Raw genomic sequence first — 27,223 nt, 5'->3', positions numbered from 1 at the left:
TGTGATAATCCCTGCTTCAGTAGAGGCTAGAAACAGTATTTTTTATCTAATTTCAACAGCTGCTGCAACACATTTTCAGTATTTTGTTGAAAAGAACCTATTAAAATCTATCTAGATCAATTTGTACCAAGTTCCTCTTGGTAAATCTTCTAATTTCTTTGTTTGGAGATGTTGACATTCGAAAGATATTTCAGAAAATCTAAAAACACAAACTTCATGTACAACGATGATGCTGCTCGTCCGTGTCTTTTTCCTTCATGTGTTTATCATGATTTCACCCAAACAATACTAAGAAAAATGGTTCAAATATAATCAAGGGAAATTAGAGTAACTTGCCAACATTACAATTCTATGGTACACCTGAGATCCACACACATTTGTACAACTATATAAAGTTAAAATGTAATTGAAGTTTTGTTTTATTATAGACAGTGCAGCAAAATCGAATAAAACAGCAGCATCACCCCAAAGGAGTAAATGATAAAGTATTAGTCGATTTTTTATCCCTTTATGGGGAAAAGGATGGGATGGAATTTAATTTTATTGGCTTGTTTTGGCTGCAAATTGCAGGATAACTGGATTACATACACTCTCTGAGACATCAAAAATGGCCTCCCCAGGGCCACAACATCAATAACACTAGGATGTTATCAAAATATATTACCTAATGTAAGAGGCACTGGAAGGCTGCAACCTCGAAATGATACCCAATCCAATCTTACATTAAATATATAAAACATATTTTAGGGAAATGTCGACAGTTTAATTCTTCTGTTGCAGCATTTCAGTAAAGAATGTCCCGAGGCGAGTGATTTCACATTTTTACTCAGCATGAGGAATGGAGAGCAGGAGAGGCATTCTGGTCCAATCCAACGGGTGATATGCAATCTGTCTGAATGGGAGGCTACAATTGGAAAAATATGTGATGATATTTTTTTCTTAGAATGAGGTTTCGGAGAAGTTCACCAACTTCTGGCTTCTGAAGTAAATTCTCATTTGAAGAACCAAAGTTATTGTTGGGGTTTTGTTTCTCTGTAGATCCCAAAACCTTTGAAAAGGTTTTATAAAAGAAAAAGGAAACAGTACATTATATATGCCATATTTTTGGGCTTTTTAATTATCTCAGTAAGAAACCATCCTGACTGACTGTGCTTGGCTGGACTCGAGTAGGAACAATGCACCTGAGACTCCTTTGCTTTGTAAATAGATATTGCATAATTTCAGATACAGATTCAGGGATGGCCTCATCCCGCTGTGACTACACAGCTGTAGCCGTCCTCTTTAGGAGCTGACTAAGTTAAATCCTTAATGGTTACATTAATGCCTACAGTATGTGCCTTGTTCTGGGCTTTGGTGCCTCAGGGAGGCTGTTACCCAACATTGAGCAGCTGTAATTTCTTTAAACGCCTCTGGAGCAACATCTGAAAACGACAGCAGGGCAAGGAGAGGATAATGGCTGGCTAAGGAAAGGTCAGGACATCCAGAGACCCACAGTGCTTGACGAAGTCTCCTTGACGAAGTGTCCTTGGGCAAGATACTGAACCCCAGAGTGCCCCTCCTCATGGGGAAAAGTCCTGCACATAGATGAATGTGTGTGTGAATGTAAAACTGTACTGTAAAGTACTTTGAGGTGTCATCAAGACTAGAAAAGAGCTATATAATTACAAACCATTTACCATAAACATCTGCAAAGTGGGAAAGATGAATTGAAGGAGAATGAGAGAATGAAAAAGGACCAGTGGGTAGAATTTTGAGGGGGCTATTGGCAGAAGTTACAAATAATACAATAATAATTGTGTTTTCATGAGCGTACCATCAACTGAAAATTAAGAATGGTTGTCTTTTTAGGCTACAGTGGATTAAAGTGTTGAAGTAAGGGGTATTCAGTTGGTTGAACACTAGCAGTTTAAAGAGGTACAAGTTGAATGCTGAAAATGCAGACTAGGATACCGCAGCTTATTTATGGTTAATGGGGACAAGTGGATGATTTTCATATGTCTAAGTTGGAAAACAACTTTAAGAAGAAACTACAAATTGTCAATCTAGAAGAACTTTTACTGGCAGCTTAGAACAAAAATTAATAAATAGATGTGAAGTGTTGCGACGGCTAAAATGACTTGTTTACAGCCATAAACTAAACCACTCACTTGGCAGTGTGTGCAGGCTTGTTGGCGGATTGCATTCATGTTTTTGGACAACAGCATCCACCCCCCACCAATAGACTGTTGCCTGTAATTGGTCCTGTTTGTATGAAAGGTTTGTTGCAGGCTGTGTTTTTCAGTTTTACTTACTGAGTTTTTACATCTTTAGAGTAAAACTTTGTGTTATCTGGGCTCTCACTCTGATGGACATGCTCCTCCAGCTTGCATGAAAGATATTAAAAAATGTATTGTCTTCTGCCACTTCTTATATTAATGATGCTCAAAATAAGCACAACCTTTGACATGAGCCCCCCTGCTTCATTACACAATCAAAAAACTGGGCGGCGGTGGATGGTGACTGAGGACTGGAGTGGCGTCTGGTCTGGATGGTGGATCGTGGTCTAGATGGTTGCTGAGCATGGACTGTGCTTGCAGCGGGACTGCTTGGCATGTCATGTTGGGGTTGTCCTTCGGGATGTCTACCCTCATCAATGCTGCTAAAGACTTTGATTATTGATGATGTTCTCCTGCACGTGGCATCTATTGCACTTCTGTCCGTCCTGGGAGAGGGATCCCTCACATGTGGCTCTCTCTGAGGTTTCTACATATTTGTACCCTGTTAAAAGTTTTTTTTGTAGTTTTTCCTTACTCTTGCTGAGGGTAAGGACAGAGGATGTCACACCCTGTTAAAGCCCTATGAGATGAATTGTAATTTGTGAATATGGGCTATACAAATAAAATTTGATTGATTGATTGATAAACACATCACATATTAAAAATATTAAATCCCAAGAATGAAGTTTGTAAATCATTTGATTTAAAAGGTTGGTGCGTACATGCGGGATGTCTGAGGTTAAGTAGTTACTTGACCGTGTGCTGTATGTGCTGGTTTTAAATGAGAGAAGAGGGGTTAGGTAGTTTGGAAGTTTTAACAGCAGAGCTTTAGAGATGAACAACATGAGATGTCTCGTCTTGTTTGTATTGAAGACCATCCAACCGAGCGATACAGAGAACGACGAACTGCAAGGAATCTGTCATTTGTGATGAATATATTTGAAATAAAACATTGTTTTTTATGCCCCTACAATACAAACCTACATTTCCAAAATGTTCATGTTTCCCAGAGGATAAAACCAACACACACAAAAAAAAAACACTGTGGACTTTTCCCTGTATCCATTATCAAATAACTCCACATCGACTAAATAAAGATTCAATTCAATGTTTTGTCCAGTTCTTTGGTTTAGGACCAAATACCTGTAAAAGCCTTGTTTTACTTTGTGTTTAGCATTTATTAGCATGGTAACATCACAAAGCGTAAATATTTGAACATGTTACAGTTCAAGCCTGAAAGGATAGATTTTATTATTATTAATATTTCTTAGATATCCATTATCTATACTGCTTTTTCTTTGAGAGTTGTGGGGGGAGCAGGAGCCAACCCTGGACATGTAGCCAGCATATCACAGGGACACCATACAGAGACACAGAACCATTACGTTCACATTCAAACCTATGGACAGTTCAAAGTCTCCAATAACCGAAATCTACATGTCATGAGACTGTGGGAGTAAAGACCTCGGTCAAGCTTGGATTAAAGCATGAACCTTCTTGCTGTGAAGCGACAGTGTTTACAACTTTTCCCCAATCCTGCCACACTAGATGTTATCATTATCATTATGACTATTACACAGAATAAGTCATCACCCATAGCTGCTGCGTAAGCCAGCATCTTACGAAACGCAGCTTTAATTTTTCTGATGACTAAAGACTTCAACCCAGAATTGCCACTGGCAATTTTTATTTAATTTGTATTCTATTACCTCCATTATTCATCACTTTGAGAAAATTGTTGTGATTGTTTGCAAGAGAAACACAGTGCTGCCTTCTTGTTTTGTGCGATGAAGGAAATATATATATAATATTAGAACAGATAGAATATTTTCATGTTGTAAATCAAACCAGCAACTTCTGCTAAACTGACCAAGAGGCTTTTAATGTGAAAACTAATGAGGAGGTAGAGTTCTCTAATGTTTGGCTTTAATTGGTGATGGTTATTATCTGTATATTACATAAATGAATAAACATGAAGATTTTTGTATGTTTTTTAAAAGGGAGATGGATACACAAATTAATGAAAGTGTTTTTCCAGTGTTCATATCTACCTTAAATAAAAAAAGGACGAATAAATGACAGATTGGAAGGCTGGATGATTGGATGAAGCAAATGATGAAATAAAGCTGTTTTCTCACCAGGGCAAACTCATGTGAGACCCGTCCGTCGGGTGGAAGCTTGGCACCAAAGCCCAGTGCAGGAAACATCTTGTCACTGTCGTAGTCCTGGATGATCTCTCCGACCGCCCGCAGCGCCATGGCGTAGTTGTTCAGCTGGTACGGGCTCATGTAATGGAGTGAGGTGGGCTGGGACGGGTTGCCTGGGACCCAAATGATTCAACACAATACAACACACCTCAGCATCAATCTGTAATTTTGCCTGCTCCCCTCTGGGAGGTCATATTCAAATAAAAAGGACGGGAGTGGGTGGAAAGGGGTTAAAAAGCCGACCAGAGTTGGAGCAACACAATTATTTCCCTGTGGCACGGCTGCACTGGAGGCAGTAATAACCTCACTGGTAGCCTTAATCCTCAGTGGTTGCGATGAGGAGCCACAGTTTTACATTATGTAGCCACTGTTGCAATTAAACTACCACACTAATGGGAGTGCTGCTCCAGTGATCTGCTGACCTTTCAGGATTGTCTCTCTACTGCTCATGAATGAAATGAAATCAGTGTGATTACACAGATATAATGCAGAGCTATCAATTTTTATTAAATTTAAAAAAAAAAAAATAGGTTTTCCTGTCAATAAGGTGAGGAAATGCTCATGATGATTTCAATTACAACAAAGGCCTAAACATTTTTTTATGAACATTTTAATTTCAGCTTCAAAAGTCCTGCCTATAATTTTGTCATCAAAAGAGAAAGGAGAACAGATCAAATAAATGAATGAGAGTACAACCTATAAGAATGGATAATTACATTAAAAGAAAAGCCTGGTCTTATATGTTTTTGGTTATCCCCATCAAACATTATGTCAAAATCTTAATGTACAATGTTTTAGTTCATCATTAAATAAATTCCCACTTCCAACATATTCCCACTGAGACACTCAGCCCAGAGTCTATTCTTTTCATTAGAAGATGTAGATATTTTAAATTGGTCATAAATATATATTTTCTAGGGCTTATTAATGTCATTAAAGTTTTAAGCAGACCTCACTGAAGCAGGAGAACAGTAAAAAGCATATGTTGGGGTCTATTTTCAGCAGCAGATTTACACAAATTTGGTGTGCTAATTGTTTTTTATGGTAACAGGACGGTCTATGTGGAATTGTAAATAAACTACAGCAATGGGGCAATCTGATCCCAACCTCCACATGGTAGAGGATATGGAAGGATGTTGGTTTTGGTCTTTATCTGGCCTTATCCCTCATTATGAAAAGTGTAGCGACCTCTTTGTGCAATGTTATGAAATGACACAACCTGTGTTGATAGTTTAAATAAAGAATTAGAAACTGGAGAACTTTACCCATCCCTAAAACAAAAACAGCAGTATTGTGTATATATGCTTGGAGGAACGTATGTTATCCTTAAATCTGAGCCCAATTTTTTCCATGTTTTGAATCTTAATTATTAATGAGAACAAATTGGTTTAATATTGAGCATAAACAGTACTAGCAACTGTGAAGCAGCTGCAAACTACTGTCTGAATTGCAATTATAAACACTGAGGCACATAGTGTACAAACTGTGGTCAATAAATAAGATCAAACTTGAGGTTTAAATCTATAAATGATTTTCAAATAATGGTCCAACCTTTGCTTCTTCGCAAAAAAAGCAAAGTGTCATCAAATTAAGGAAAATGGATAAATAAATCAAGGAAAATGGACTTATAAGTAATGAGTCAAGAGCTCATGTCACATCAAGATCTGAGCGTTAACCAGCTAAGTTTGAGTTGCTGGACACACCTAATAGATTACACTGATACGAGCAAAGCTTAAACACACTTACCATTTGATGCTGTGAAATCAATTGCCACTGTGAAATTAATCTGAGTCCTACAAGAGAAAATAAATCAATCAATCCAGGAATCATGAATCACTCCAGATATACCACAGCATGTTTCAAAGCATGCAGCAGGGACTAATTAGGTAGCGGGCTATCAGCAGCAGTCACTCTTAATATTGGAGCTCAGAGATAAAAACTGTGCAGTAACTCTCTAAACTGAGTCTACACTGCATTTTAACTGCAACTGGATTAAATGATAAGACTGATGCCAGAGCTGAATGTTAGAGAATCACATGAGGCCTGTTGTTGTGAACTTACCCGCCTCTGATGTAGTCCAGGAAGGAGAGTTCAGTGTCCACCAGGCAGGACAGGAGCGTGACCTGCCAACCACACAAGAGAAGGAGTCACTTTCACATGTAGCTCCTGTTCCTCAGATTGTTAGATACCTTGTTAAGTTTCTTCAGCTAGCTGTGTCTTTTTTGAGAAATGTAAGGTAAGCGACACCAGCGACCATAGTCAGCTGTATCCCAGGGGCCAGAGCCGGCGACATCGAATCTAAACTCAAGCTGCTGTCTAAAACTAAACATAAATACAACGATATCGTAATTCACGTCGGCAGTAATGAATCCCGGCTTCGTATGTCGGAGGTCACTAAAGTTAATGTGGAGTCGGTGTGTGCTTTCGCAAAAACGATGTCGGACACAGTAGTTTTCTCTGGCCCTCTACCTAACACAACAGGTGATGACATGTTTAACCGCATGTTGTCTTTTAACCGCTGGCTGTCGAGGTGGTGTCCAGTAAAAGGTGTGGGCTTTGTAGATAATTGCCAAACTTTTTGGAGAAAACCTGGTCTTGTTAAGAGAGATGGCGTTAATTCCACTTGGGATGGAGCAGCTCTCTTATCTAGTAATATTACTAAGTCTATAACATGACAACCCAGAGTTGGGACCAGGAAGCAGAGCTGCAGTGCTAAACACTTCTTACTCTGGATCAGTCACACAACCCCATAGAGATTGTGTCTGTCCACCGTTCGATTAAATTATTTAAATTAAACATTAACAGAGCGAGAACTCCACACAAAAATCTAATACAAATTAACACAACCTCTGAAACAACACAGGAAACCCAGACTTTTAAATGTGGTCTTAGATCACTTTCAACTAAGGCTATTTTAGTTAATGAACTAGTCTCCGATTAAATCATAGATTCATTGTCCCTCACTGAGACATGGCTGCATCCTGATGAATATGTCAGTCTAATGAATCTACTCCCCCCAGTCATATCAATTCACAGGTTCCCAGAGAATACGAGCAAGGAGGTGGAGTTTGTTGCTATTTTAACTACGGTCTATCAATTAATCCTACACCTAAACTAAGCTACAACTCATTTGAATTTCTTGTTCTGGGTCTTCCACACCAATCCAGGAAACACCAACAGCCAATCATATTTGCTGTAGTTTACCGTGCTCTGGGGGCTTATACCGAATTTTTAACGGAATTCCCTGAGTTTTAATCAAACCTAGTCCTAAAGACCAATAAAATTAATATTGTTGGAGACTTTAATATTCATGTTGACAGTAATAAAGATAGCCTTAGCGTAGCATTTATTTCGATACTAGACTCAATTGGTTTCAGTCAGTGTGTACACCAACCTACTCATTGTTGTGACCACACACTTGACCTTGTATCATCGTACCGTGTCGGAATTGAACATTTAACAGTACTTCCGCGCAATCCAGTTCTATCAGACCATAATTTAATAACCTTTGATTATTCAATAACTGAATATATGCCACTAATAAAAAATTTAAAACCATATTATCCCTCGATATAAACAACAAATTCTTTAAAAACCCCGGCTCCATTGAGATCGATCATCTTTTCGATAGCTCTGCAGACTCATTACGATTAACGTTAGATTCAATAGCACCTCTAAAAAAGAAAAATGTCAAACATAGTAAATTAGCTCCTAGGTATAATTCCCAGACAAATGAGTTAAAACGATTATCGAGAAAACTAGAAAGGAATTGGCGCTCCAGCAACCATGTTGAAAATCGAATAGACTGGAAGAATAGTGTTAAAGAATATAAAAAGGCTCTGCACAAAGCAGAGCTGCCTACTATTCAAAACTAATAGAAGAAAACAAGAACAACCCCAGGTTTCTCTTCAGCACTGTAGCCAGGCTGACAGAGAGTCACACCTCCACCGAACCCAGTATTCCTCGATCCCTAAATAACAATATCTTTATGACCTTCTTTAATGATACAATTCTAACTATTAGAAATAAAATCAACCATCTCCTGCCCTCAATTGGCACTAATACCCTCCCAACAACAGAGATCTCAGAAACGGCTGCGAACCCTTCCCATTACTTAGACAGCTTCTCTCTGATCACCCGTTATCAGTTTACCAAAATAATCTCAGATTCTAAACCAACCTGTATCTTAGATCCCATTTCTCTCCAGGAAAATAATATATATGAAGACTTTCAGTCTGGTTTCAGAGCCAATCACAGCACAGAGACAGCCTTAGCGAAAGTCACTTATGACCTTCTAATAGATTCAGATCAGGAACTTGTGTCTGTCCTCGTTCTGTTAGATCTCACTGCAGCATTCAACACAATTGACCATCAAATTTTATTACAAAGACTTAAACAGTTAATTAACATTAATGGAACCGCCCTAAAATAGTTTAGAGGAGAGCGTGGCCTAGGGGATAGAGCGGGTGTTCTGCAACAAGAAGGTTCCTGGTTCGAATCCCACTCTTTCCCATCTGCATGCCTAAGTGTCCTTGGCAAGATACTGAACCCCTAAAATGGCCCCTCATAAATGCTGAGTGTTCTAACAATGTAAGTCACTTTCGACAAAAGCGTCAGCTAAATAACATGTAATGTTTACATCTTATTTTTCTGATCGCTCCCAATTTGTGCAAATGAATGATGAGTCATCTGTGCGCACCAAAGTTATCCATGGTGTTCCACAGGGTTCTGTGCTCGGCCCAATTTTATCCTCTTTATATATGCCTCCACTAGGAAACATAATCAGGACACACTCTGTAATTTCCCCTGCTATGCGGATGACACCCAGTTATACTTGTATTTAAAACCTGCATTGCCCTTGCTTCCAATGAAACAGTCAGGAACTTGAGAGTGATCTTTGATTCTGATTTGTCCTTTAATTCACACTTAAAACAAATTTCTAGGACAGCCTTTTTCCCTGTATCATTGATTACAAGGAAAAAACCTGATGATGCTAAGACGCAAAAGGAATTTATGACACATGACACATGGAGCTTCTCTTTCGAGCTTCTCCTTCCTCTTCTTCATACTTATCACATCGAAGTAAGTCATATCTTATCAGTACATGTTACTGACTTGACCCCTTCCCCGAGTCCATTTGCTTTATCGCCCGCAGATCCGGGCCCGCTGTGGCCGCACCATGGATTACGATTGTGGATTGCGTATCAGAGGTCGCAATGGTGGATCCAGTATGGCGGATTCTATATCCTGCGGGCTGATCGCAGTGGTTATGGCGGATCCTGTGTCGGGTTGGCATCATATAATGGTGGTGGACCATGACCGAGGTGGCGGCTGATGATGGATCCTAATAAGCGGCAGTGGACAAGGACTGTGGACTATAGTAGATCCGATCTGGATGGCGTATCATGATCTAGCTGGCTGCTGACCATAGACTATGATTGCAGCAGGACTGCTTGACATATAGTATTGAATTTATCCTTCAAAATGTTTACCCTCATCAATGCTGCTAAAACCTTTATCCTGATGATGTTTTCCTACACGTGGCATATATTGCACTTCTGTCCATCCTGGGAGAGGGATCCCTCACATGTGGCTCTCTCTGAGGTTTCTACGTATTTTTACCCTCTTAAAAGGGTTTTTAGTAGTTTTTCCTTACTCTGCTGAGGGTTAAGGACAGAGGATGTCACACCATGTTAAAGCCCTATGAGACGAATTGTGATTTGTGAAAATGGGCTATACAAATAAAATTTGATTGACTGATTGATTGATTTTTTACTCTGAGCACTTATTCCTTAGTAAGAAAACGGCTACCCCTTTCCTCTTTATAAAGCCACTTGCTACAGACTTGTATTAATGGGCTACAGCAATACATGTACTTTAACTTAATGACATTAACTTCATTGCAGCTGGTTCCTCAAATGGTTGATGCCCCATCCCTCCACAAAATAACATGGTAATCAGGGTATTATTTTCTTAATTCTACCAACGAACAAACAAAACACATAAACTTGAAATGATTGTAAATAAAATATGCAACACAGACTCAAACACATGCAAGTCTATGAATCTTGTAAGTTTATCTAATACAACTCGTTCCCCGACACCGTATTCTATCTGAAGTCACGTTAACTCTGAATAGCCACTTTCAACTTTGCAAAGGGAATCAATTGTAAGTGCAGCATTCGTGTAACAGTGCAAAAACATCAGCGAGCAGAGAGCACAAACTCACCGTTCCTGAGTTTTGGTACTTTTTCTTCTTCTTTCCTTTTTTTTTTGGATTAAGCACCTGTGGGGATAACACACACTTAGTCAGTACCGTGTAATGAGTTTGCACAGATAAGATTTATCGGCACATTAGTTAGACGACTAAATTTATTTATTTTCTCTCTTCACAACTTATATCTAAACTACTAATCTATTCTTTCATAATGCGCATCCTGGTTACTGGAATAATCCGACTACAGATAATCCAGCACAGAGCTGATTAGAAAAAAGCCGTGTGAGAACCAGCTGATTCAGCTGCACTTCATAAGCACCTTTACTGACTCCTGATTGTCAGTGATTTATGGTCTGAGACACAGCAACTGAAGATGTTCATGGACCAGTGAGTGAAGTGCACTTCGAGGAAGGGAAGAATCTTGTTAATTAATCATAAGAGCCACTATATAATCACTGATGTACTCCTCCATGTCAGTGTGCATATAGTGTGTGTGAATCACAATATTAACCAGGAGGAACTGCTGAATAAGAATGAGGAGGTGATGTGTCCCACTGGAGAAAAAAACCTTTCAAATGAGGTCAAACTAGCTCACCCTGCTAAAGCATCTGGAAAATGTGGAGCGCATCAGCTACCAAGCCTATCAACATGTTGACATTCCAACCCTCCATTTCACAGTGTTCATTACTTCATTATTACAAAGGGAAGTCGGTACTCTGCTACAGTAGGTGTGTCCAAGGCCACATTTTGCCATGACGACACTGTCAAGGCATTCCTGGGATATTGAGTTCATGAGAATAGGATTGACAGACTCTGGTTTTAAATGACCAGATCCAGTTGGTAAAGCAGTGGATCAGTCTATTGCTCAGCTTGGATGTTTATTTGTCCAAACAGAGGAAACACAGGTTTCAATATAACGCAGACCTGCTGATATGTTTTTTGTGTGTGTGTGAATGAAAATTTAAGAATGTGGATTTGTAACATTCCAGAAGCAATTTCACGCCATAAACGGAAAATAAATAAACACCTATTTAGACAAAACACATTTGCTTCAAAAACATACTTGCATCCAGATGTAACAACCAGGTTTATTTGGTAAGTAAATAAAGGTTTGGCTCAGATTCACTTCTCACACAAAGGTAATTGTGACCATATCTGACTAATCCCATTCCTACCTTTGTCTCTGGAGGCAGATGAGTTTATGCTTGCTAAAATCCATCACTCATTTTAATACACACTGTTTTGAGCTTGTTTAGTTGTTGTTTTTGTCAAATCATATTCACTAAACAGTCTCAACCAATTTTTTTTACAATTTCCACAAATCTTTGCAATGAACAGCTTTAACAGCTCCTCTTATATCCCACCCCCACTGTTATGGTTTGGTGGGAGAAGTGAGCCAAAGCATGCCTTGTGAGGATTTTCAAGTCCGGGCAGAATTGGTTCAATTTTGTTTGGCATTGCTGCTTTTGACAATCGCCACGGTGTCGTAATGTATGAGGCATATTGTTTTTGAACTGCCCGTCACACAAATGGAAATTTAAGACAGTCTAGCCTTGATTAAAAACACTTTCATTGTCTGTTTTTCTCTATTTAGAGCATACCATGTGACTGTCTATTCTTCCTCTCATCTGTGACGTCTTCGCTCAATCACTGGCAGAATGCTGATTGGAATTACCAGCTTTGTTTAGCTCAGCGTGACGTGAGATGATTGGTCAGAGTTTCCACGGCGGTTAGCCCAGTACCGTAAAGGCTGGAAAAGGCACTTTGTCAACATTTTAGGATTAGTCCTCTGGTCATACAGAGATTCTTATATTAATGGAAGAGTAAGTGAGTGTGTGAGAGTATACAGGTGTGTGTGTTTGTGAGAGAGAAGAAACTCACCTCATAGATGTGGAACTGCGACTGGCTTCTGGACATTTCTCTGTAGCTGGTGCTGAACTCACCGATAAAGTCGTGCCTGTAAAACGAACACAGCCCCATTTCCAGCCATGTTGTTTCTTTAGTGAAGCAACTTCAGAAAATGCTAAGAACCCATAAAAATATATTAAAAACACTTGCTCAAGTATCACAGACTTCATTCATTTATTTTTCATTGTCTGTTAAGTGTTGCAAGCTCCTTGGTTACCGGATGCGTGGGCACTGCTTCTAATTTTTCATAATTTCATGGAGATAATCAGCAGACTTAGACTCATGGTCAGGAATTAATGGGAGCTCGGGGCAAAACGTCCTTGAAATGTCAAAAACTGCTTGTGAAATTAACAATGAAGGAGCAAACTGTGTAAATTCCTTCGTTTCCAAAGATAAGCACTATCTTTATCCCTGACGGACTGTATGAAGTTATCTGTAGGAGGGACTGCTCAGGCAGTATGGTGAGTTGTCACATGTAGGGTTCAGTGGTGATATTTTTCTATAGTATCCACTCTAACTGAGAAACTTATATTATCAGTGCAGTCTTTCTATAGCCTGGATGCCAGACGAACTTAGCCCCGCCCACAACATTTTTGGTCGGGAAGTTCGGTCTGGAGTCGCTCCGTTGAGGAAACATTATGCCCGACCGGGCCAATCAGATTGTCAGGGCAGGCTTTATACGATGATTGACAGATGATCAACGGTAACGTAATCAACCATGTCATCAAAGGGCCCTTGGGTTGAATTTGTTTTCAACAAACATGCCTGCTGCTGGCGAGCTGAGATGTGTAGATGCTGCCATTGAGTCTGTTTTAGAAGACATCGACAGCACATTCATTTTGAAAGAGGAACACAGAACGTGGAGGCGACGCCAAAGCACAGCGCTAATCCCTATCGCCCCGGCACTTGGCTGTTGACACCGGACACTGAAGAGAAGCTGAACCGCCGGGCAGCGCTAATAATATTACCCTTTGATCCAGGAGATCGCTGCACGGCTTTGTGCCAGTCACACCGGAGGCTGAAGCACCGCGCTGCGCCAAGGCTGCCTCGCGGTGCTTCAGCCTCCGGTGTGACCGGCACAAAGTTTTAACATGGGAGTGGATGGGAGCCAGCTGTTATTTAAGGCTTGGCGCTGCGCTGAAGTGTCCGGTGTGAACCCGGGTTAGTAAATAACTCACAATGCGTTGCTTAGCATACGTCACATACTACAATGCTCTGATTGGTTGTAGGTCTATCCAATTGAGCGAAGAGGAATTTTACTTCCTGGTCAGTTGAAGATTAAGATTAAGATCCATTTATTCATCCCAAACACATGCACAGGCATGCAAAGGCACACTCATGCAGGTAGGGAAATTTAATCTCTGCTTTTTACCCATCTGGTGCAGGACACACAGAGCAGTGAGCGACCATGTACGACGCTCGGGGAGCAGATGTTGGGGGAGTAAGGTGCCTTGCTCAGGGGCACTAGACAGGGTAGGGAGACTCTTGGATTTTTGGACAGATCAATCCAGGTTCGTCTTTTGTTGTCTCTCCGTGGAGTCGAACCAGAGACGAACCAGAGACCTTCTCTGCCTATAGTCCAAGTTTCTGCCACTAGACCACTGCACGCCCCATAATCACAGCCCAATGGAGCGGTCTCAGACTCACATTCTGACTAGAATTGTGAGTCTGACAACGTCAGGCTAGTCTTTCTTTTCAAGAGGGTGTAAATTATTAGTTTTAAGGAGAAAAGACCTCTTTAATTTTTTATGTAGAAAATTAAAAGGTAATAGTCTGGTTTCCACAGGATAAATCTCATCAGTAATTAACACATTTACTTTGCCACAGGGCCTTATTGCATATGGATGAGGGATACCTTTCACGGCAGGATGTCAGTTACACGATAATAACTACACAGATACAGACGGATAGAGCATCATATCATACCATGAAGTCATTTCATAACACAGAAGAAAGAGCATTTTTCCCTCACCCTCCATCTCTGTCCCAGTCATACACCTCCACCTTGATGCTCCTGCAGGGAAAGAGGAAGAGAGAGGGAAATCCTATTAAAAAAACAATTAGTATCACTGATTTAAAATGTTTCTGTATAAAAGGCTGGTAACTGGTCCATGGAAGGCTGATGTCCTAAGTGGATGGACCTATGTAAAGCAGAATGTGTTTTCTTCTTAAACTTCCTTATCAGTATACCTATGTGGAAATATATGTAGGAACCACTCACTCAGTGCATCCCACCACGGCTTCCCAGTCATTAAATCTGTATCCTGACTGGAGATATTGAAACAGACAATGGATGGTGGTAATGCACCTTGACGTTGGTTGCCACCCACCAATAAACCAAACAAAGAGACAAGTCCTCTCTCACAAAAGTGTGCTTATAACCTGGGAGTGCTTATGTCATTTGATAACTGGTTGTGTGATGGTTAAAGTACTGTGCAGGTTCCATATAGGAGTACATTCATTAAATTAACTTTAACTATAACCATAGACAAATTTTTCCATAGAAGAAAAGGACAGAGGCTTCCATGTGTGTCCATGGTAATAATGTGATATCTATCAATGTGTTATCAGAGGCCGTACTTGCACCTGGATATGTACATGACTAGTAACATGTCAGAACCTGTTTTTCCTGTAAATCCAACATGACATGAACAGGTAATTATCAGGTAGCAATGGCTTGACACATTTATGGCTAATATATGGTGGCTAAGAGATCTGCTTAAATAAACACATGCAAACTAAAAAGCTTCCTAAATTTGAAAACGCATGTTCTGCAAATCCACATAACACAACAAGTATTAGCGCTGCTGAAATTTGTATCTAAGATATAAACCTTAATCATGCCATCACAATGTTGAAACTAGAAAGACACTCAGCACACCTCCAGCAAGTCTGAATCCTACTCTGTGTTGAAAGGTGCTTCATAAATAAAATGACCTTGCCTTCTATCACCATATTGCACTTACATTTGTTGCATATGTTACATATTAATCTTACAAATTGCAGGTAATAAGGCAAAATATCAATTTGCTGATAGAGTTTTAAGGAATAATTGTTGACATACATACATACAAATCAACCCCCTAAAATTTTTTGGGGATCCACTACATTTTGACCATTATCCTGGATTTGCACAAAATGTCACCATCATAGATGTTTGAACTCTACAAATGTCTGATTATTTTCAGAACGATCTCTGCATTAATTCTTGAGAAATTCAAAAGCAGTTTTAAGGAACGTGAAAGAAAATTAAATCTTTTCTGCGACAAAATGAGATTCTTTCCTGACCCATGTCACATCCTTTGACCAGTTTCATGGAAATACATAAGTAGTTTGTGTGTAAAGATGCTAACAAACACACAAAACATAACACCTCTAATGAGTAGCCAACTTCATTAACTTCAGATGTCACAGACCTCTTGTCTTTGTACTTGCAGCATGTGATGCCAAATTAAGTTGTTTATGTGTTTTCTTAAGTTGCATTGCGCTCTCTCTGCCACAGTTAAATTGGGACTATGAGCTAAATTAGATGTTTAGAACTTCAGGAACAGCAATCTGTCCTTTTAGGAAGCAAAAGTGATTGTGAATCTATTTCACAAGCTTCTCTGCAAATGAAAGTGACATCAGGTGCAGTGGAGGCAAAAGCAAGACAACGCCAAAACAAAATGGTTGTACATGTGGTGGCCACAAACAGTTACTCTCTCCTCATGCTCCCTGTCCGAATCTTCTCTAATTTTGTGTTCTGCTCGTGTCCTTGTCACTACGTATACTGGTTGCATGAGGCGGTACCTGCAGCCCAATCAGGTTGCACATATATTGCTGTTAAACCTAATCAAATCAAATACTAGAGTCAAACGGCTGTATCACTTGGATCCTCGTGCACTTTCAAAACTATTTTGGAAAAATGATTTTCTTCTATGTCTGTCATTTGTGAGAATAATTTAGAAGTTTGACTGTGAACATTGTCAGTAAAGTGTTTTTCTCTCCCTGTACCTGTCATAGTCTCCGTTACACAGCGCCCTGACAGGGATTTTAAAAGCCTGCCACACCGGATCCAGATTGTTCTTCACCACCTCTGTTTTGTGGCAGATGGTATACCTGTAAGACATCACAACATTGTTAACAGATGACAAATCTACCTCGCAGGTACATACAAAAGCCTTTGTGCCCCTAGTCTCTTCGTGACAAAGGGGAGCGTTTTGTTAGAAGTATTTCATTTACTTCATACGTTGCTGAAACTACTTATTTCCCATTCTTTTTAATACAGTAACCAGTGTGGCTCCTTGTTGCTGCAGCGTGCTGCTGTTATGCCCCGGGGCTGAACATTTAGGCTGCATCAGTAAATACCCAGCTGCACAAAGAGAGAATGTGCTAAGTGCGAGAAGCTGAAGTCGACTTGAATAAAAGCATCTGCAGGGCGAAGAAACTCTGACCCCCACATACTGTTTTCACTTAACTCCATCTTATCCATCTTTCTCTCCCTTTATTTCCCTCTTGTCAACGCTGTCCTATGGCTCATCCCTCCCTTTGCTGCTTTCTCCTGTTGATGGCTGGATGGCATAAGTCACATACTGTATACAACAGCGAGCATTACGTAACGCCACATAGGCAGTTTAGACCTTATATCCCGTGTATGAGAGCTTTCTGGAGCATGACAAATTACTCTCAGCGTCTATATTCATTTCAGGCATCTTTACATTCTGTGTTTATGCGCTTTTGTGTGTAAAACTGAGATCGCTGCTTTGTAAATTTAGAAAATGGATGTCCGCAGATTCGGCATGTCAACTTACGATCCGTCTTCGTTGCTGCGGTAGAAGACAAGGAAAGGATCAGATTTCCCAAAAAAGTCTTTCTTGTCCAGCTTGTTGCCACAAAACTGTAGCATCACCGACTCCTGAAAAAAATAATTGTTTGTACTGTAAGGTTTACAAAGACTCTTTAGTTGTGTTTGTTCTCTCTATATTTCTGTTTTATCACCTAAATGCAGCACTTGCTCTATTTCAGTAGTGCATCAATATTAATGAAAAAGGAAATAACACATTGTGTTTGTGTGAATCTGGATCTTTTCCTCACTGAGTTCTGGGGGCTGAAATTAATATCTGATCTTTATCTGCCCCAAAAAAGGGAAACTAAAGGACTTCCACCCTCTAACATACATTGTTACCATGATATCATATTAAATCTATAATATATGATGTTCAGGGGTTATTTTTCAATTAAGTGATGTAAATAATTTTGCAAGTGTTTTGATACACGTCTTGACATTTGTTCTTTGATGTTGAAAGATGAAAACAAAAAATGTTGTGATACATAAATACATATTTTCTGTTTGAGGGTTTGACATTAGAAAATAATAATTCTACTATTACACGGAGAAGAAATATATTGTGAAGAAATGTGTCTACATTTAACAAAATATATTTTATAGTGTTTTTCCCCGAACATTTTTTAACTTAGAGAAAAAAAAGATAAGAGTCTGGCTCAGAACAAAGTTTAATTGGAGATATAACTACAGTGTCCAACAGGTTTAAACAGAGGTTTGGTTGGTTGGAGTGTTTGGTATCTAGGTAACACACAAACTGGACGGGTTTCCACAAAGTTTGGAAGAAAGATGTTGTAAGGGTTAGGAAAACTGTGCGTAGTTTGGTACAGACTCAAATCTAGTGAATTTAAATGAGGATTTATAAGGGGACTGTTGGGCCTTGGCAGAGGTATATACCATGAAGGGGGGGGGGGTAGGACTTATTAGAGGGCAGTTAGACTGTATTTGTTTGTTTATTAGTGCTGGATGTAACTGTGTTTTGTTAAAATTGTATATAAATGGTTTTGTTAACCTAAAAAATGCATTTTAAGAATATTTATTTTATATATTCATTAACCTTACTACAACCAGATTTGTGTCAAAGACAGTTTTTATTATCAGCTGTGTGAAGTACTAGAGGGTTCAGAGTGCTCACTGCAGAAGAGTGAAGAAGCAAAAAGAGGAGAAAGGTCTCTGAATGTCTGATGTTTTAATTCAAAACCTTCAACAGGGGAACAAATGATGAACTCTCACCCTGCAGTTGCTCAGCTCTTCTGCTCTCACTATGATGGTTCCACATTTCTTCCCTGGGATCCCACTTGAAGTAAAAAAGAGAAGAACAGAAAATTTTGGTTAGATTCAAGAAGCCTGACACTTTAAGAAATGGCTTCATGACAGGTACAACAAATCAAATATAATCCAATCTAACCTAATCAAAGATTAGAGAATAAAGCTAAATCACAAAAACTTAAATGCTCAACGACCAGACCTGGGCTAAATAACTGTTCATTATTGCTGAATGAAAGCCTTGGAAACAGAACATCAAGGTAATTAAACCACACCCAGTGACATTTCAGCTGCGATGTTTGTTTACATCCTGAGCTGGTGAAGCGTAATATTCAGCCAATAAAGCCAGGGGAGAACAACCACTAAAAATAGACCAAAAGAATGCCACTGACCCGGGGCCAGATTCAGAAGGAGGCAGGGCAGAGATAATTTAATTTGGCCATGTACTGTCCAGTAATGGGAGAGAGCCTACGATGACACATGTGGAGGGAAACTGAAGGCAAATTGAAGCCCGGCTTGTGAATCACCCCCCTCCCCATCCTGTCTGTCACCTGAGACAAACACTGCTGTCTTTTGATACACAGGGAAGCATTCAGGGGGATTCATTTTCTGTGCGAGCAGGGAGATTGCTCAGTAAGCGGGCAGATGGAAAAATGGCAGCGAGAAAGAGGGAGGAGAAGACAGAGATAAAAGACACAGGGGAGAGGAAGAAGGACAGAGAGGTAGATGAGAGGTGAGTTGGATGAATGGAAACAGAGTGAGCCATAAAACATCCACATTTAAAATTGCATTGAGTAAATGACCAGTACTGAATACTTTCATCATCATCTGAACTCATCACATACTGAGTTGATTCTTTGCTTTGGTAATTTGGAAGTGTGTATATCATATTAGTCTGAGTTTTTTATGTAAGTATAGCATATACCCACATATCGGTCTGTATTACATCAGTGTTTTGTTCTGTTAATGACAACCTGCTAAATTATGTGATGATGGGATCAACATGTCAGGATGTGGCACTTTCCTTTTTCCCATCAATGAAAAGCAGAAATGTTCCAAAAAGCACGTTTCAAGTAAAATCATTTTAAAGTTTATTTCAAGAGTGTGATATTTCCAGAATTTCAGGTTCAGATCTTTTATTGCTTATATTCAAAACACCGCGCTCACACTCAAATAGCCCCATGCTTGCAGTTGGATTTGCCCTGCTTACGCTTGAACTAAGCTCTTGCTGCTCATCCAGCATTTCTTACGCTGTTGTGGGTGGGTTAGCTGAGTGTGCAAATAAAGCCGTGGTGGGCGTGAGTGTAGGATCACGGTTTAAGTGACCGCCAATATGAGGCTCAGTAAAGCTAATACCCATAACGAGGGCGGGACAACTTCACATGTCAACACTACATCTGGCATTCTATTGGTTGAGGAATTTTGACAAGACAAGAGCAAAGGATATAAATAGAGATTTAAAAATAACGATAATAAGTGTAATATCTTGGTTGAATATCGTTTTAATGTATTATGGTCATTTTTTAAACCTTAAAAAAAAACATTCATTATTTAATGTCACACCCCTCCTTGAAGATACATGATGCACTTTAACTAGCTTATAGCAGCGATGTTACTGAACTGAACTGCTCCTCTGATAACAATACATCCTGGCAGGGTTGCCTACAGACCACGGCTCAAAGCCTGAAGCAGTGTGCTTCTGATTTATAAGAGAACTAATGCAGAGCCTCCAAGCTTTACAATTTGCATTGAATAAATCTCAAATGTCAATGTGCTGTACCATTATTGTCACACAACGTAGGGAAAGCAGGAAGACATGTCCTGAGCATGAACCTCGTAATTGTATTCACCTGCATTAGCATAGATGTTATTAGGACATTCTAGTTTTGTCACTTTAGGGATTTGGGGCACAATGTGAATGCTCAAGAAAATCTGAACTTGAAATTAATAAATCCTGTTCTCAAAATGAAAGACCACACTCTTGAGTGGAATTAGGAAAAAAAAACAACCATAGCATAATACACTTATGTTGTATAAATAAATATCTCAAACAATGTGTTCCATATTGTTAGCCACCCCCATTGCCGTTGTCAAACATCAAACTGGGGTTTGGGAGAAGTTTTCAATATCAATATTCTGGCAATACAGTCTTAAACATGAGTTTCTTTCATTAAATAAAGGCAATAGTTCAAAAACAAAAGCATCAAGCACCACCAAGCATACCCTTGGTGGTTGGAAAGCCAATTATGATCTACTTAAAGCTAAAGCGGTTCCTAGATACTTGAGTGACTGTTAAAAACGTTTAATCAAAGTCATCAAGCAGCAACAAAACATTGGTGACTCCCCTCTGAGACACAAACTGTGCTGTAGAAGGTTTTCTCAGTTACTGAAGAAAATATATCAAAAATATGGGAAACAAGCTTACTGTGGCATTGAGTGTTTGGAGGATATTGTCATTTTTGTGTTGTCTTTTTTTGTGTTTTTGATCCACCTACAATTGACTGAGCAGAAGTGACTTAAGATGTTTTGTTTGGGGGTGAGGGGGTTTGGAAGCACCTGAATGAATAAAATATATGCACACATACAGTTGCAAAAACTTTCAGACACAAACAAGCATTACAAAATAAAAAAGAATATTTATAAATATTTATAAAAAGAATTGAAATAATACGTGTAGGTATGAACACACACACACACACACAAACACACAAATATATGAAACAGAGTGAATGAGGCAGAGGTGATTACATAACTCAGTGACAGAAACACATTCTTACATCATATCTCTTGTGTGTCATTCTTCAGCAGAACCATGCAGCTGCAACTGTTGCAACTGACACTGACACACACACACGCACCAAACACACAGACACACACACACACACACACACACACACACACACACACACACACACACACACACACACGCACACACACACACACACACACACACACACAAACATTAACACACTGACAGAGACAGACAGACGGTCATTGATGTAGATGCTAGTGCAGTCACTATCTTCAATCTTAGACACACATAAACACATTCACACACACACACACACACACACGCACACACACACACACACACACACACACACACACACACTTTTACACACATTTACACACAGACACAAACACACACACATGACACTACTGCCAGACAGGGGACAAGGCGACGGTCACACTTCTGACGGCTTTGTGCCTCAGGAGGGAAACAAAAGTACCAACAAATTGTTCTCTTCAGAAGCTGAAGAAGATGCTGCAGTTCAGCTCTGTGAGTTAGAGGACAGTTTCAGTTAAGCTGAGACGATATCATACACTCCAACCCACTTTATCAATGTGGCACAACAAAGAAGTGTCTTTTTTTTTAGAGAGTGTTGCCTTAGGAGCTGTACATGGGATTCAGAGAAGGTGTATTAACATTGAAGCGTATTATGCATTTACCTATTTCTTTCTAAAGGTGTCACTTAAAGGCTTCATTGACTTTATATATTTGAGTCAGTCTTTTTCAAGTCTTCTGTATATTTGTATATATTTATTTTTGGTGTTTTAGAGCCTGGCCTAAATTGGCTGTTGCGGATACTGATATTAGGGATTAAATCATTTCTGATACCATTATTTAGAAGAAAAAATAGGCAAAGGTTCCTAAGATGTTATTATCAAACCCTTGTGAAAAAGAAATGTAATATTTGTTTAACCGTCTAATACACTTTTACATAAAATATAAACATGACCATCTCTTCTGAATTGTTCATTCTGTAAATATAATACAAAGTCGCCAATGTAATAGTAAAAGCTGAAATGGTCCTCAATAGGAAAAAGGTTCCCTCCACTGCATTAGGGAGTGATCACAAATACAAGAAGGAAGAAGGAGGAGGAGAAAAAAGTTAAACCATCTACACACACAGCAGCATATGGAAAATGTGTCATGAGCTGGCTACAGGTATTCCTACTTTGTTCCGTAATCAGAAACAGAGCAGAATAACATATATTTATTCAAACGGAATAGTCCCAGATCATTTCTTAAGGCTTGAGTCAAGGCTTCCGTTCCATTTAAGCTTCTTTAGAAATGGAGCTGGGGGCTCCACTCATCACTGACATCTTCCCATTAGGGTGTACTGTTCCTTTTCACTACACGCTGTTTACCACCTCAACATGTTCACAGTCTGTCATTGGCCCTGTTGCTGTTTAACTATCTGTCTCATTTAGCTGATGGAGAAAGCGTACGCTTACATTAACATCTTCATCATCTGAAAGGAACAGAAATCTATAAATAAAATCTGAGCATGAACCCAAACAACTTTTCTGCCGCACTCAATATACTGACTACCCGATTAGAGTGATTCCATGCGAGCCCTTTGCACCTTTGCTTCCGGTTATTAGTGTCTAATTAGAATAGCAGAAGAGTGTGTGTGTGTGTGTGTGTGTGTGTGTATGTGTTTGTTTGCTAGTGCATGTGCTACTTACATCAAAGGTTTTTCCAAGCGGCTTCCCAGGGAACCGACGATTTCACCCAGAGTACCGAAAGCCTGGCCCAGGAAGTCCTGCATGTGTGAGACGCAAACAAGTAAACACATGAGAGAGAAATAAAGGCAAATATAAAGCAGGACAGTAAGTAGCAGAGAGAAACATTCATTAAAGGGGACATATTATGAAAATTCCACTTTTGTAGTGCTTCTACACATTAGTTTGGGTATCTGGCATGTCCACCGTCCCAAAAACTCTGGCAAAAAATCACTCCCGCGATTTGTTGTGCTTCCTCTATTTCAGAAACTATGTGCTAAAGTGCGTCCAATGGAATTTCCCTCGAAATAGACGACATAGTCGAAAAATGCCCATGTAGTACATTCCCCCATAGCTCTATGCACTCCCCCACTACCACTCGACCCACCCCTAGATGGACCCTCCCTCTTTATAGAAGCTCGGTCCACCGGTGTCCGCCATTTCATTCTTGCAAGCCTTGGAAACACTTGGATAAGCTAACAGCAGCATGAATCGGTGGTCGGCTGCAAACATGTCTTCATGTGACTCCAGCTTTAGAAGACACAAGATTGAGATGGATTGAGTTCATATATGATGGCAACGTTCCTGCCACCACTTTGAATCGGACTGTTTTATCAACCTGGGCCAATATAACAACGGATTCTCGAAAAGGTTGTTATTGAAAGAGGGGTCGGTGCCATCTTTCCATCGCAATACTGAAGACGAGGGAAATGTAAGTATTTTTTTTAAATTATTCTGGTATTTGCTTCTTTTAGACATTTTGTGAGGAGGCTTGTGCCGTTAGCATGTTGTGCTGTGTGTGAGGGGGTGGGGGGCTAGTATGTAGTGGTGGGGGATAGGTAGAGACTTTACAGGAGTTTTCATGTTCGACTATTAATAACGTTATTGAACAATTAATGAGGACGGCTGGCGAGTCTTAGCGAGAAGACGGCGTCGGAGTCCACGGTGAACGGTGTTCGCACGGCAGGTTCATGAGTGTTGTGCTCTCCACGCGCTTTCCCCCCCTCCGCTCGCGTGTGCCTAGTAGCTGCTGTAACTGGAAGTTAGCTAAGGGCGCCGGCCGTGAGTAGCTGCTACGGGGCGTCGGCCGTGAGTAGCTGCCACGGGGCGCCGGCCGTGAGTAGCTGCCACGGGGCGTCGGCCGTGAGCAGCTGCCACGGGGCGTCGGCCGTCAGCAGCTGCCACGGGGCGCAGGCCGTCAGCAGCTGCCACGGGGCGCCGGCCGTGAGCAGCTGCCACGGGGCGCCAACCTCACTACAAAAGTACAGGTTTGTTTACCCTCAGTTACTTCGTCATGTCATTGATTGTGTCTCCGTGTGAACGCTGTAACAGCATCTCATTTTTTGTGACCTCATGGATACTGAATGTCTGTTTTATCATAGGCACACAGAAAACTGTGCTGCACTGATGTCGGTGTTGGGACCTCAGCTGTAAGAGACCTCGCTTGGAGGAGGGATAGGACAACCCAAGTATGGACTTCGGAGAGCCACAGGATGCTACCTATGATCCTGATGACTCGATCACAGTCTTGACTGAGTCAGCAGATGTGACGTGAGTGACTCAATATTTAATCTAAACATTTCAATAATCAGATAGATTACCATCCTACACTTTTTTAGCTGTTGCAGCCTTTTGGTGAAATCTTTGTCTTTCTAATAGAATGGAATCTTCCAACCCTGTTCATAAGACACCCACATATATTATCTATGAAAACTGCCTCCTGGAGCTGTGTCCTGTGTGCCTGCGGGGGACAGATGTAATATATAAGAAGGGCGAGTGCACAGCAAAGCCGGTGAAAGCAGATGCAACCTTCCGTGATTCTCACAGGCTTTATTTAAAATCCAAACATACAACAGTATGAGAAACCTGACAAGCAGGAAGTTATAGCCAGCTATGTGTTGAGTTTCAATCAAGGGCAGGTCTGAACCCTGTATAACTTCCCTGAGCATCAGGGAACACTCTGCGTATCTGGAGCACCACGCAGGAGGGCAGGACCACCCTGATTCTTAAGACCCCAAGGAACAATATCAACTGTGGTGAAATGGGCATAATATGTCCCTCTTCATAGGTTCCACTGTTCCAACTAGACCGTGCCAAAAGAAAACATTTCCCATATGGAGATATATATTCCACATATTTATTTTCTTATTTCACACCATCTCTTAAATGTCAACTACAGATGTTGACATTAACCAGCAACTGCAGTTAGTTGCTGGGAACCTGCTTAATTGGTAACTAAATCATTAAAGCTGCTTTCTGACATGCATTGAGCTTAAATCATTTATATCGTTTGATTTTTTTTTAATATATATATATATATATAGTTTTTCATGTTATACGCAAAATTATTCATTGATTAATCATGAATATAACAAGCAGATGAATATTAATTGAAAATAATTGTTAGTTGCAAGCCTCCTGTCACTTTCATCCCATTATCTATAAAGGACAATCAAGGACACAAGGCAGAGCCAGTTAGGTGATTGGCTCCGTGTGAGGAATCTGCCATTATGGGGACACACACAAAAGCGAAAACATTGTATTTGCTGGGCACAGAATCTGATTTCTACAGAGATAAAGAGATCACAAAAAAATAATTCTTGGAACGACAACTACTCTGGTTGTTAAGTTCCTCAGACTTTAGACATGCTAACTGACCAGCTTCCCTGCTGTGTCCCATGTATAGTATGCACATTGACATCTAATACAGAGAGAGCCGTGTCCTTGTTGATCACTGAAGGGTGACCATGAGAGAAGAGTCAGTTCAAGCAGGAAGAGCATTTGGCTGACAAGAACAGCAAAGCAGAGAAAGAGGAAGGTGTAAAAAAAGAAACAGGCAGTTCAAAACAGACCTGGACTTATTGTTTATCCACTGATACTGAGGTCTCCCCTACCAGATTGTGTATAAATGTGTGCATGTGTAAGTATGCATGTACGTGTATGTGCGAGCGTGTGTGTAAATACTTGACAGATGAGTTGTGTTTAGTCTGGCGGGCAGAAAGCTGCTCCAAAGATCTTTGCCGGTGCCGAACATATATTTTTCCCCGAGCCGAGTTCTTGAAAGAAGAAGACAAAAACCCTCTGGTTTTCCAAAAGAATTGTGCTGCTAGCTAGCTGCCCCAGCTTTGCGCCAGCTACGCCACATAAATCCTCAGCTAGAGACTCAGGCGCCTCAGATTAACAGGCTGACTTCCCAAAACATCCTTTCTTAAAGTTCTTCTACTCATAAGGCCTCTAAAATGGGACATCCACAGACCTTTTGTCTATGTCTATTGTTCATAAAGTCCCTCTGACCATATTGTTAGATAGGACTTGACAAAACACTCACGCCCACACTTTCTGCCTTAAATGTACCAAATGAAACTTCTGCCCCTACGGGATCTCTAAATAAAAACAATAACAAAAGACTTAGTTTGATGATAGTTAGAAGCCGATTGGGATCATGAAAGTAGAGGACATGACAAACATCTGTCATCATGAAAAAGCAACATAATTTCTTCTAATATGAAACAGGACAGCCAGCCCTTGATTAGGTTTTACTGTAAACCCTGTTTCTCTGTTTCTTTCCCTGCAGCCATATCGGCACAAGGTATGCACACCATATGGCACAGCGACAACATCTGCTTTGATGGGAGGAAGGAGTCATCCTCAAATGGTGGCACTGAAGCTGTCAAGAGAGATACTGTACTTGTGAGCACTATTTGCATATTCGGTTATTTATAGCGACTGAGACTGGGGATGGACTTTGCCCGAACAATAGAGCCATCACTGTGTGCCAGATCTCCAATCCCACACATCCACAGCAACGACAGAACGCATCCAAGCGTCCTCAGTCTTCATGCTGAGAGTGAGTCGCTGTGCTCACATTGCTCAGCGCTCTCAGAAGAAGCCCCGGGGTACTCTGGGGTTGGATCGGAGGAAAAGAACTCTACCTGCAGTTGGCAATGAGTATGAGGACGGGTAACATGAAAGGGGCCGTGGGTGGAGATGGAGCCCGGGTAATTGACAGAACTGGAGCAGGGCATTGCTGAAAATTCTG

At 40.3% G+C, this 27,223-nt stretch overlaps 1 protein-coding gene across 1 annotated transcript in view; it reads right to left on the bottom strand.

Moving 5' to 3' along the window:
- Positions 1–27,223, bottom strand: part of LOC133955313 (copine-8-like) — a 68,070-nt gene that overhangs the window by 6,936 nt on the left and 33,911 nt on the right. Inside the window, exons 6-15 of the mRNA XM_062390100.1 lie at positions 23,149–23,225; positions 18,643–18,706; positions 17,378–17,481; positions 16,581–16,685; positions 14,560–14,601; positions 12,561–12,636; positions 10,692–10,748; positions 6,524–6,585; positions 6,209–6,255; positions 4,394–4,575 (exon numbers count right to left, since the gene is read on the bottom strand). Coding sequence (XP_062246084.1) covers positions 4,394–4,575; positions 6,209–6,255; positions 6,524–6,585; positions 10,692–10,748; positions 12,561–12,636; positions 14,560–14,601; positions 16,581–16,685; positions 17,378–17,481; positions 18,643–18,706; positions 23,149–23,225 — 816 coding nt within the window. The remainder of the gene's footprint in view (positions 1–4,393; positions 4,576–6,208; positions 6,256–6,523; positions 6,586–10,691; positions 10,749–12,560; positions 12,637–14,559; positions 14,602–16,580; positions 16,686–17,377; positions 17,482–18,642; positions 18,707–23,148; positions 23,226–27,223) is intronic.

The sequence above is a fragment of the Platichthys flesus genome, chromosome 6 (genome assembly GCF_949316205.1).
Source record: "Platichthys flesus chromosome 6, fPlaFle2.1, whole genome shotgun sequence".
NCBI lineage: Eukaryota > Metazoa > Chordata > Actinopteri > Pleuronectiformes > Pleuronectidae > Platichthys > Platichthys flesus.
Note: the sequence above shows the minus strand (reverse complement) of the source record. Positions and strands in the feature narration are given on the sequence as shown.